Source organism: Gymnoscopelus braueri, assembly GCF_963280865.1.
Source record: "Gymnoscopelus braueri genome assembly, chromosome: 10".
NCBI classification, from domain to species: Eukaryota; Metazoa; Chordata; class Actinopteri; order Myctophiformes; family Myctophidae; genus Gymnoscopelus; species Gymnoscopelus braueri.
The window spans coordinates 24,132,491-24,145,104 of NC_137611.1; the positions used below are offsets into that span (position 1 = coordinate 24,132,491).

Below are 12,614 nucleotides of genomic sequence, written 5' to 3' on the forward strand. Positions count from 1 at the left end.
TCAGCTGCTGTTAACACCTGAGTACTACAACAAAGTAGTTTACTATAGTGATGTGAGTATTGCTCTAAATTGCATTACCTCGATAAATTAACGGAAACGTCTGACCTGTAATTAGGGATATTTACTTTGACTCTAGCGCCACCTCTTGGTATCGGTTGGCTCTGTGGAGATCACTGAAAGATAACTAATCTTCTTTAGATACCCAAGACCGAGTCAAAACAATATAGGGTGCAATGGTGCATCGAAAAACAAGATATCAGTCAATATTAACAATGTGTGTGATAGGCTTATGTCTTCTTTTATTTCAATATACTGATTCTTTGACAAAGCGATAATTCAGTCAGATATAGTGTGTTTTATTCATACGCTTTTGTCCACCATCTCGCATCCCTGAATTCAATAATAATATGCCCTTCAATGCATTCCATTTCCACCAAAGTGTCGGCTCCAGTTTTTGTCTCCCAGTGCCTATAATAAGACTAGATAAGAGAACGTATCCTGTCAGTGGCCTCTCTCCTTACTCCTTCACACGCCTTGGATGTGAGGTGACAGCAGTGACCAGTGTTGCCATGTCGGCTTATTAGAAGCGACTTTGGGCTTCTTTTTCTGTAAAGTTGCTTGTAAAAATTGAAAATGTTGTGTGCCAGCCAGGGAGCATTTGTGTTGTTAGAATGTTTTAAATATATATATTCCAAATATTCCACATTTTATTTCAAGAGTCTTTGAAAATAGCAGATCTACAAGCTATCGGCTATTTTCATGCGTATGCGTTATGAGGTTTAAAGTGCTCATGATGTGGTCTCTTTTGGGCTTGTTTTCCTAGACCCGGTTGCTTATTTCTCACACACAACCTGGCAACACTGCTCCTCACACGCTTTCACAGTCCTTGCATGTGACGTGAGGGGACGGCAGCGAGTCAGTCACCTGGACGCTTCTCATTTACATAATCGTCCAGCTGAGCGCAGGTTGACGTCCAATGCCCGGGCCAGATACTGGTTGCTTGACAACACCGTCTCCAATGACGTGGAGGTATGGTTTGAAGCCAGACAGCACATTATATTCCTGTCTCACTTCAAAACAGAACAGCAGTCGAGTCGAGTCCGTCTGCCTGGAACACCGCTTCTCTCTGGGCCGCCGTGTTGAAGGTGAACCAGCCAGGTACATATTTGCATGTGACATTTAACGAGTGGAACTATAGCACGGCTTTTAACTTTTCGTGGGAGACATAACGACATAATATCACACAGCGTTGTGTTCGAGGCGAGCTGAATTTGTGTTACCAAGCGCCGTTTATAGGTTTAGCAACGTCTGATACATTACATCGTCACCATGCACGTCATGCAGGATTAACTTGCTATCACGTTAGCTGTTATTAAGAGATGAAGACGACACATGCTGCTGACCGAACACTGACATTGACCTTCATTAATAGCCGCAAATATGTGCATTCTTTTCGGAGCCTCTGTGCGTGCCCACACAGGGTGTCATGGTCGCAATGCAATGTTTACAACAGCACGATCCACGATTATGATAGCTGGAGAAAAAGAGGGGAAAAACGTGGCGTTTTTCCTGTCAGGCAAAAAGTCTCAACACATGTTTGTAAAAGCTATTTTACATAATGGCGTGTTAATAACGAATGTAGGCTATAGGTTGCACTTCATATTTTGCGACAGGCATAAAAGTTCTTGCAATTACTAGTCTTGTGGGTGTGTAATCTGGTTCATCTTGTTTCCCCAGACTGTTTTAAAGACTATAACAATATCTAATGAAGCCTTTCCAAATGCTGTGCTTTGTGTAATCCTATCTCATGTCTCTCTCCCCCCCCCCCCTTTTTTTTCCTTTCTTTATTGCAAACTGCAAAAGTGTACTACTCTTTAGTTTTGCTGCCAAAGTCCTTTTATGGAAACCTTGTCTAATTCTCATCCAAACTCAGTTTAACTCGAACTCACACATAATCCGGTCAGATGGTGACTGGTCTCTGTCATGGCTTGCTGCTCTATTTCAGGTCTCTTTTCTGACAGGAGCCTGTGATCTTCTGCATGAATGTTAATCCGCCCAACCATCTCACACAATTAATTACCTCACCAGTTTAACCCATTGAAATGGGAGACTTGTGGACCCCTCCACAAATACAGCAGTCTTTCGGTAAGCAGATATGCCAGCGATGTGTACGCATCTGAGTAGTGCAAGAATAGAAAGACCTATGTGATATTTTTGTGGGACTTGCCATGGGACTTGGCCTATATTTGTGTTCTCGTTTCAGAGCAACAGCCTAGTTCAAACCTCTGCAGAGGAAAAATGAGGTTGTGAGGAACTTGTCACATCTATGTCACTTGTCTTTCTTTCTGTGTTTAGGAAACCATGATATTTCCAGCATATCACAAGTGACAATGTCCCCCTCCAAACAGAACAATCTTGCATCAATGTACTCCTCACTGTCCCTGTCCAGAAGCTCCTACAATATTGTAAGTGCCTTCTGTACAGAGGAGAATGTGCCTCAGTGCATCGCATACATCAATCAGGTAAGATATTTAGCACATGGCCATACATTTGTGTATTATTATTTGCGTACACATGGGTGTATTTCAATTTTATTTTATAAGCATTTGCAAAATTTTTCAATAAAGCGTATGATTTGCTAACATCAAGACAGTGACCCCATTCCTGTCCTGTATTTCACAGGAGATGGCCTTGTTGGGTCTCTCCTCCACACTGAATGAGGCTAGCTCAGCAGAGGGAGCTAGTCTGAACACAGTGCCAGCTCTGAATGCCATTTACCAGCTGCTACAGGCACACAGACGCAGCCAGCAACCACTAGAAGCACTGGAAAGCGAGAATCAAAAAATGTCCAGCTCACTAGAACAACTGCAGATCAGCAACTCCAGACTCAAGGTAAGTCAGGCTACCTTACTTCTATTTCAAAACCTATGCTCTTGCATCTTTTTTCATGTGCTGTACTTCCCATAAACATTGTCTTTGAATGTCCTGTCAATGTGAATGTTACTGCTGTGTCAAAAGCCCTTGTTGCTTGTTTTGATGTTGGGCTCATAATAGGGCTTTGTACATTCCCCTCCCAGGATCAGTTGGAACTGTCCAAAAGGGAGACCTCAGGTCTGTATGAGTCAAAGAGGCAATTACAACTAAAATTGAAGACGTTGCAGAGCTGCCTTAAAACGGAGAAGGATGAGGTGAAGTTTATTTTGTGCTAAATTTCAACAAGATTATGTATTTATTTTTCTATTGACGGTGAACCTGACTGTTTATATTTTTGCATTCTGCACAGGTTCAGAAACTCCAGAACGTCATAGCTAGCCGTGCGTCTCAGTACACCCATGATGCCAAGAGGAAAGAGAGAGAGTGCACAAAACTTAAAGAACGTCTAAACCAGTTACTTGTTGACCGAAAAGATAAGAAACTAGGTAAATACACATGTCCTTCCTTTTTTATTTTGGGAAAATGTATAGTATCCAGCTTTGTCTTCTTCTGTTTAGAAATGCGTAGTTGAATTAATTTTGGCCTTCTTACTGTCCCTAACAGCTATAGATGTGTTGAATTACTTGGGACGGTCAGATGGCAAAAGAAGCCAGTGGAAGTCTCCAAAAGCAGGACCAAGGTAGTTGTGTCATAATGTATAGTCAACCTGTTTTTCATATAGCTAGTGTGCCTATTCTGGGCATAGGGCTAACCATATAAACCTTAGTGTGCCTATTTTGGGCATAGACGAACATTTGGCAAAAATGGCAGATCTACAAGGAGCTTGTAGATTTGGTATGGAGGGGGGGCAAGTATAGACACCTGGGAGACCCAGTCAGCAAAGTATATAGGTTTAAGTGGTTAAATAAGCAACAGTAATGGCTATGGTCTCTGAATGGAGAACATTCTGCGAAATGGAATTAAAACGAATGGAGAATTGGAGTACTTGTTTTGAAATGTAATGGATTTGATTAATCAAGAACATGTATTATGAAAATGCTAACTTTTATACCTTTTCTGGTTATTTTCTTGATTTGTATTTGATCAGTGGAGGTGGCATTGCAGAACAAGACAGACATTTTCTGCCAGGAGTTTGCACTACTTTTTTTTTCTTTTTGGATGACCTTACTTGAACAGCACCGCCTATATCAGGATTAGGGGGTTGTTAAGAATGCATTGCATTGATGAGTTTGTTTTTGAATTCCATTCTCCAGTCACGAGACCCAGATGTTCAAAACCCTGCTGAATGATCACGAGGCACGGCAGATGTCTCTAATGCTGGAGAATGCTGAGCTGAAGAAGGTCCTCCAGCAGATGAAGAGGGAGATGATGTCCATCCTAGGTCCACGGAAGCCCTGCTCCCCTGGAGCTCATGCTGAGGACAGTCTTGAGCAGGTTTCTCAATGTCCTATTTTTTTAAGCAATACAGGAATTGCTGTGCTGTCAGGGCTAATCGGTTATTGTGTGTTACAGTGTGATAAGGGCACTAATACTAATGTACTATAGGTGACTAGTAACAACGTGTCTTTGAAACTTCAAATTGTAATGGATAGAATTACCATGTAAGCATTCCATATGCCTTTTTTTGCCCTGGGTAGCACTGTACCTTCATTTTGATATATATTGTAGGGAGGGAAACGGTTAATTTAGTAATTGATTTTTGCAATTGACAAATGTATTTGATTTTTTTAACATTTTTAGTAATCAAATCCTCTGATTAGTGTAAAATCCTGTAGAAATGTCTAATATGAGCTATTAACTAACCCAAAATGTGACTGTCTGTCTTTGGACTGTCTGTTATACTTTCGACTGCTGGTTAACCTATAACGTATAAATCAATTTCGAGGGGCGTCCGCTGGCCTAGCGGTCTAGGCGCGTAGTGTACCACTTAAACTGGTAATCCAGCATGACAGCGTGTTGCGGGTTCGACTCCCGTTCCCGACGACCTTTGCTGTATGTCTCCCCCCCATCTCTCGCCCCATTTCCTGTCAGCCCACTGTCCTGTCCAAATAAAGGCATAAAAGCCCCCAAAAATATCCAAAAATATAAAATAAATCCATTTCGAGGCAACTAGTGTCTAGTTCAAATTGTTTCTCTGGGTTCAAATAACGTTGAGCCTCTTTACTATTGTTTGAAATCTTAAGTGTGTAGATGTAGGCAGAGCCTTGTATTAGAGAGTTGCGCCAATGAGGGGGCAAAAACGGTACCGGTCACGTGGTTCATATTAGCTGGAAATGGTTACAAGGAGCCGTAGACTTCAATGCATTCCATGAACGGTTTAGGGCTTTGTCACTATTCGCCAATAGACGGCTATGTAGAAGACCTGGCCCGAAGAAGTGAACGCTAGTGTCAGAACTCTCTCTCTATGGGTCTGGATGTAGGGCATTGAAAATGACTTCCCCTTGTCTGCTGTTGCTCTCTCAGGTGGGTTCAGACAGGGAGGAAGAGGGAGGTGACTCCGGCAGAGAGACCCTGGACCAATCCTGTGAACTTGCTAGGGAGCAGCTCACCAACAGCATCCGCCAGCAGTGGAGAAGACTGAAGAACCACATGGAGAGATTAGACACCCAAGGTACTGCAGTGCTGTCTGTCGCATCCCTTTTTACAGGTTCAAGGACAACAACTTATGTCTTTTCTTTTGATCCATTAAGACCGGGAACGCATGTCATTTTAAGATTTCTTTGGCTATATTAAAAAAATAGCAGATATACAAGTTCATAGTGTGGCAATGAGCTTGTAGATGTGCTATTTTTGAATATATATATATATATATATATGTGTGTGTGTGTGTGTGTGTGTGTGTGTGTGTTTTAACTCTGATCTGTGCTTTTGGGGGTCCCTGGAACAACATATTTTGAGATGGGGGTCCGCAGCCAAACACATATCATTTTGGGGGTCCTTGACATGGAAAAGTTGGGAGCACCACTGATATAGCAACATACTTTAGGTTTAGAAAACATTTTTCGATATGTATTTGGCTGCGGGCCACCATTTAAAAATGTTTTGTTCCAGGGACCCCCCAGAAGCAAAGATTTGAGTTACAAATGTTTGCTTTAAAGAATGTCTATTCAAAGATTTGCACAAATATACAAAAAATAGCAGATCTACAAGCTCATGTGCCGCGCTATGAGCTTGTATGTCTGCTATTTTTGAATAGCCAAATAAATCTAAAAATGACACGGATGCGTTCCCGGATTGAATGGGTTAAAGGGGGTGGGCTTTAAAGTCATACTGTCCGACTTAACATTTTCACTACGTCTTTTTTTGACAACTGGGGGGCGTCAATAGCTGAATTTATAGAGAGCCCGCCTGGCAAGCAGAATGTCCCAGGTTCGATCATTCAAAAAGATAATCCATCTTCATCTCTTTCACATTTATTAACGTTTTTTGTATATTTTCATTCCCTTTAGTATCTCTAGTTCAGACTCAGCAGCAGCCGGGTAGAGATGTGGTCCCCAGAGAGATCCATGAGCAGGAGATGGAGAGAATGAGGATGGAGGTGCAGCAGTGCCAAGACTTCATTCACACCCAGCAGCTGCTCCTCCAGGTTAGGGACCTCTTACTGCTTCTAAAGATTCTCGTTTTACAATATTTGATCCAAGAATATATAGGCTGTCACTTAGCCAGCTGTGAGACCATATGTCTGGCATGTTCATCCCCTTTACTACGACTCATGTACCGTCTATGGTCCTTCAACCTATAAAGTAGAAGACTGCTATATGATTTTTTAGTTGGGAACGTATATACAGTACGTAGAGGAACTTTACGTGGCAATTATGGAGACATGTGCCTCATTTGTACATATTCCTTTAAAAAATTCATTTTTAAAATGAAGGAAACAACTATGCTTGTTGTGGATTATTGAAGTGTGTGTGTTTGTCTGTCTGAGCAGCAGCAGCTCAACTCATCAATCGATGATGAGACCGCAGCTATTCTCAATGATGGCTATACACTGGAAGAGAAAGAGCGACTCAAGGAGGAGTGGCATCTCTTTGATGGGGAGAAGAGGAACTTTGAAAGGGAGAGGAAGAACTTCACTGATGCTGCTATCCGCCTGGGTCGTGAGGTATTTTAAATCTTGTATACTAAGATTTATTAATATTGGTGCATGTGGAATGTCAAGGGATAATCTTAAAACTGACCATCTAACTAGATTTTAACATTCAAACAGCGGACAGTTGGGTCATAAGAGCAACATTTTTATGAATTAAGACCAAAGTGCAAAATGACTGCCATGTGAATATGAGTTGCTGATGCTGTACCAACATGACTTTACTTTCATCCTTTTCTTGTGTTAAACAGAAAAAGGCCTTTGATGAGGACCGGTCCTCCTGGCTTAGGAACCAGTTTTTGAATTTGACTCCATTTGTGGACCGCAAGAGTCATTCTTTCTCTTACTCTTCTCAAAGTGCCTTATCGATCAGTAAGTAGTTTATTTGTTTGATTATTAAAAGTGATCCCCATTAGCTGACACCTAAACGCCCTGCTAGTCTTCCTGGAGTCCAAGGCAATGATATACCATTGCAAAAATGGAACCCACAAAAACATGTGTCCCATAAAATGGAACATACAATTATACATAATTGACTGTATGTACTGTTTAAATGGCACTTTCAGAAGTTATTGTATTGTATAGTGCTCAGAAACTCAATGTTCTTCATAACGGAACAAAAAATACATATGGAAATACAAATTACAGTGTAACTTCAACCTCCCACCCCCATATAAAAAATACAGCATTTATAAAAACCTATTCACAAATTACAGCATTTATTACTCACTCACTCACTCACTAACCAAGGTCCTGAGAAAATGGAACACAGTTGGGGGCAGATCTCAGATCACCAGTTTGTTCCAGAGAATAGGACCATAATGACAAAATGCACCAGAATGACCAGATTTAAACTTTTTATTCTAGGTAGTACAGTCAGGTGTCCAGTGTCTGATCTGAGAGATCTGATTGATTTACAGGCAGTGAACAGGTCTGACATGTATTCCGGAGCTGAACCATTTAGAGCCCATAAACAAGCGGTAGTTGATTCTGTATTGTATTAATTTTCTGCCTGGGTTTCATTAAAGGCAGTGAACCAGAGATGAGGGGGTCTCCAACTTCAACATACATGCCCTGTACTCCCAAAAGCAATTGTGGTGGCGTTCCTGGTGGCGTTCCTTCCACAAATGAACTTTACCGCACACTCCAACTCATACCAGACAGAAGGAACAGTTATGTTCCATCAAGGTACTTCAATGTTATAAATTGCCAGTTTACAGGGGTGTTTTTTTCTCCCCTTTTTTTTTCTTTTTCAGATAATGAAATTAATGAGGATGTTGTCATGGCTTAATCTTCATTCAGGCTATCTACTATCTTCTACTTTCTTATAGATCCTCCAAGAATTCCACACGAGAGAGCTGCCAGGAGCCCAATGCTTTTGGGGATGCAGATACTTGCTGAAATCGAAGCACAGAAATGAATGCGCAAACTTTGTATTCATCCTCTCCAACAAAGAACATACCTGAAGACAATCTAGTGCCTTTGCTATGGACTCCACTAATCATCTGGATGACAATCCCTGGTTGAATGTTTCATACTGCCTCAGGATGCCACCAACTTTATTATTATTGCAGAATTTTGATGTTTTCATGGGTAATCATCATGATCCATTGAGTAATGTTTTCTTTTTATTGTATCAATGTTTAGGCAAAGTATTTACTAGAGCAAAATTTAGATCTAAGATGGAGTCTAATTTAGATGGTTCACCCTTCTCCTTCTTGAACAGCTATTGAATGTTGGTCGTTTTTATTCATGTTTACACATCCACTCCAGAGAAATTATTTTAATAAAGTTTATAAATTTAAAAGCTTATGTTGTGCTACCTACAGTTGTAGTGTCTTGACTGTGCAATAAATACCATTTCCTTTACTTTTATTTATTTATTTATTGGCCTTCACACTTGTATTGCCCCCTAGTGGGGTAAAAGAAAGATTGCAGTGACAAATGTAAAGAATTAACCGGAATCAAGAACCGGAATCCGGCGGTGTTGCCATGTCCGCTTGTAATAAGCCACTTTGGGCTTCTTTTTGTAAAGTTGCTTGTAAATATTGTTTCTAAAGTGTAGTTGCTCATTTTGGGGTTGTTTAAACCAGTGACTCTTAAACATTTTCATGTCAAAGACCCCCAAATGAATATATTTGTAGACCCAACCTTCTGAAAATAGTTTGTGCCAGAGACCCCCCCCCCATACAAGATTTTGTGGATTTGAAAATATTTCTAAATCTTCACTTTTTTCCATGATTTTTCTTTGAAAATGGCAGATCTATAAGCTCACTTGTAGATCGGCTATTATCAAATAGCCAGTTTAAAGTACTCATGTGACCTTCTTTTGGGGCTTGTATTTCTAGACCTGGTTGCTTATTTATTTCACAAATCCTGGCAACGCATAAATCCGGATGTCATCATCTTTGCTTTTGTCTCCGCATCCATCCAGTATATCCACAGCTCAGGAATTATTTTTCTAGAGACGGTAGTGAAAAATGTCGAGCTCAAATCTGGTTGCCATGAAGAAAATTGTGCAGCAGCTCCGCTTCGAGGCCAACATAAACAGAGTGAAGGTAAATAAGAACGAAAAAAAAACGTTTCCCCTAAAAAATGATAGGCGAAAACCCGCTCCATCAAGCTGACGATGAGCTAACCGTGTTAGCCTAGCGCTAACGTGAAAATACAGAGCAGAGAAGGGCGTGGATCTCTGGCAAAAACACGTTTTATGAAGCTTTACTTGTCTGTACAATTGAAATGTTTATAGTTATAATTGTTTTGAACTAATACAATTACACGGTGCAGTTCTTTGAAAGCCAAAACCGTACATTGTCCCACCCTTTTATATTATAAGTCCAAGTAAATGTTGGTACCGATTAGATCAGTGGTTCTCAACCTGTGGATCGGGACTGGGGGGGGGGGACCCCAGATGATAGTGAAGTGACCATTTAAGGACTTTTAAGACCTTTTTAATACTTAGAAAAGAAAAATACCATTAATGCATAAAAAGTAATTAATAAACCATACTATAAAAACAGGTGAAACATTGGCCAAATTGTCAAATAATATAAGAAAGAGGCAAAATAAATTGAAACTAGCCGGCTACAACGCCGGCTAGTTGTAGCTTGTAGATCGGCTATTTTTACGATATTTATCTGTGGAACCGAAAATGTAATGCCTCAACTCCTACATTCCAAGTGCTTGTCAGGGTGAGGGGTCCCCAGTTCAAATATGATCATTTTTGAGGATCACGGCCTGAAAAGGTTGAGAACCTCTGGATTAGATCAGATGCAAGATTTTTGTCGTTACATTGCATCTTAAACAAGGCCTACAATTAAAGAGTACAATGATTTGGTTTTGGTTCCTCGGCATTGTAGTGGCATAAAAAATAAGAAATAATTAAGGATTGCATAGATAAAATAATGATAAACAAATATGTATCCTAAAACGGATGCAGGTAGAGTGGGCAGTTCTGGGCACCTAAACATTGTGGGTACCTCTTAAGTTGTGGCTATTTTTTCAAAATGTAAAAAAAAAGAAGAATTCTGAAAATGTTCTGATGTAGTAAGTATACACGATTTGAACATGCACGGTACATCGTTCTTAGACCTAAATTGACCCTTTAACTTCTTGTTTATGATCATAAATGACTGGCTAGCCACAGGTTTTGTAGCAATTTGTACTAGTAGTAATTGTATACATGTTGGGCCTTGAATATCAAATATTCGAGTATTTTCAAATCATGTATACTTAACAGACCATTTTTTTAACATAAAAATAGACAATTTAACATTGAGTCACCCTTCCTAAAGGCCAGTCCACACCAATGCAACTCCTTGCAACAAAACTGTTGTAAGGGCAGTCCACACCAATGCAACTGCCATTTGGGATAATGGTTGCAAGGAGTTGTGTCGCGAATCATTGGTGTGGACTGGCCTTTAGGTTATGTCTGTCTATGTTATACTTTAGTATTTGTGTGCATGTTTGTGCAGTCCCAATATGCAAAGTGGCAGGTGCTTGTGTGCCTTGCGAGGTGTGTAAGTAGGGACAGCCATTTGAGATCATTGTGGTCGAAAATTACACCCATCTGTGATTTATGATATAATACAGGTTTACCACGATTATCATTTTAATGTGAAACCTCCCTGCGCTTGGATACATGGCTTACATTTTGTGATGTGGTCTCGATTGTGCACCCAGGTCTCCCAGGCAGCTGCAGATCTTCAACAGTTCTGCATGCAGAATGCCCTCCAGGATCCCCTTCTCACAGGTGTTTCGTCCAGCACCAATCCCTTCAGGCCGCAGAAGGTCTGCTCCTTCTTATGAAACCACTGACAGCATTCATTGGTGAGTCGATTCACCTCTTCTAACCACATGCATTATAAGAAAATTGTATGTAACTCTTGTGAGTTTTTGGAGGATTGTACACAAAGCTGTTAAGAAGTAGAAGTACGTACGCATTTTTCTTTACCTCCATACTTGTGAATGGCAACAATCATGTCATTTTGTCTTGCATCAGCAGAGCCTTATTGACATTTTTGGAAATGAAAATTGATTGGACAAGTGAAATGTTTAAACAGTTATAGACTCAAATATCCTTAAAAGGTTAATTGAAATGACAGTACACAATTAATAACACATTGTCACTGCCTTCACACCCCTATTAACTATGACTGATCATGTTTTTTGTATATCTGTGGTGTGATATAGGAGGTATCTAGTAGTAACTACTGCTCTTTTATCTCATTTGAAACTACATCTGTCTAATTTCTGATACAGTACATGACATGTCTTTATGTATTTGTCCTGCAGGCCTTCATTTTGATGCTACAGGGAAAATTGACCTCAACACTGCTCCTCATGAGAAGCCATTATACTGCCACAGAATCTCTGGAGTGTAGAACATGTCAGAATCATGTCAGGAAGATGCCATCTATTTTCAGCCACATTAGCGGAAAGGAGACAAGTTTTATTTTTCATGGCACAGTGTGATTTTCAAGTAAATTATTGTGCCTTTTCTATATGGTTCTATTTTAGTCATCACTGTTCTTGACTTTTTGTATTTAATGATTAAAATACATTCTTTACTACTCAAATGTTTTGTTTGTTGTTCTATGACCAATGGTATCAAAGAACTATCAGAGTTGAGTAATTGTATTTTGCACTCTGTATTTTATACTTTTGAATTTGAATAGTATTTTGTCATTAGTTAATCATTTGACAACATGGCATGTGAACATCTGTGGATATGTTTATATGTAATTGTGTAATGTCAGAGTTTTGATATAGCAGTCATGCAGTATAGAGTCATTTAGTTACTGGTGCCCCATTAATTGAGACCGCGTCAAAATGTGGACATTACATTTATCATCACTTGCAATGCAGCATAGAACTTATGATTTTGATTGAATGGGAAGCAATGTACCAGGAAAATAGAGAATATGTCCATATAGTTCTTAAAGTGCATTTATATTTTACTATTGTGCATAAAGGGTCAAAAAGAAAAATCATCTCATGAGTTATAGGTCAAGGTGTCTGTAGGACATTAAGTGTGGAATTGTGTTTTCTATTTACCAGAGCTTAAAAGGACTTACATTTATTGTTTGTC

General features: G+C 39.9%; 2 protein-coding genes across 8 annotated transcripts; both read left to right on the forward strand.

Annotated features, from left to right (window-relative positions):
• Nucleotides 1-760: 760 nt before the first annotated feature.
• Nucleotides 761-8,893, forward strand: ssx2ipa (synovial sarcoma, X breakpoint 2 interacting protein a). Of its 7 annotated transcripts, none has more exons than XM_080439446.1 (14): nt 761-1,158; nt 1,864-2,145; nt 2,356-2,522; nt 2,683-2,892; nt 3,078-3,188; nt 3,284-3,419; nt 3,538-3,613; nt 4,188-4,368; nt 5,398-5,545; nt 6,384-6,520; nt 6,866-7,039; nt 7,276-7,396; nt 8,053-8,212; nt 8,356-8,893. In XM_080439446.1, exons 2-14 carry the CDS (start codon nt 2,103-2,105, stop codon nt 8,423-8,425), a joined length of 1,734 nt encoding a protein of 577 aa, XP_080295572.1. In that variant the 5' UTR covers nt 761-1,158; nt 1,864-2,102; the 3' UTR covers nt 8,426-8,893. The 7 variants fall into 7 exon arrangements, with proteins under 7 accessions (XP_080295572.1, XP_080295575.1, XP_080295574.1 ...); XM_080439449.1 differs by having other exon boundaries at nt 1,965-2,145; XM_080439448.1 differs by having other exon boundaries at nt 2,006-2,145.
• Nucleotides 8,894-9,442: 549 nt separating this feature from the next.
• LOC308093903 (guanine nucleotide-binding protein G(I)/G(S)/G(O) subunit gamma-5-like) lies at nt 9,443-12,102 on the forward strand. The gene is made up of 3 exons (XM_080440299.1): nt 9,443-9,582; nt 11,207-11,353; nt 11,819-12,102. The coding sequence occupies exons 1-2, from the start codon at nt 9,505-9,507 to the stop codon at nt 11,330-11,332; spliced, it is 204 nt and encodes a 67-aa protein (XP_080296425.1). The 5' UTR covers nt 9,443-9,504; the 3' UTR covers nt 11,333-11,353; nt 11,819-12,102.
• Nucleotides 12,103-12,614: the final 512 nt, after the last annotated feature.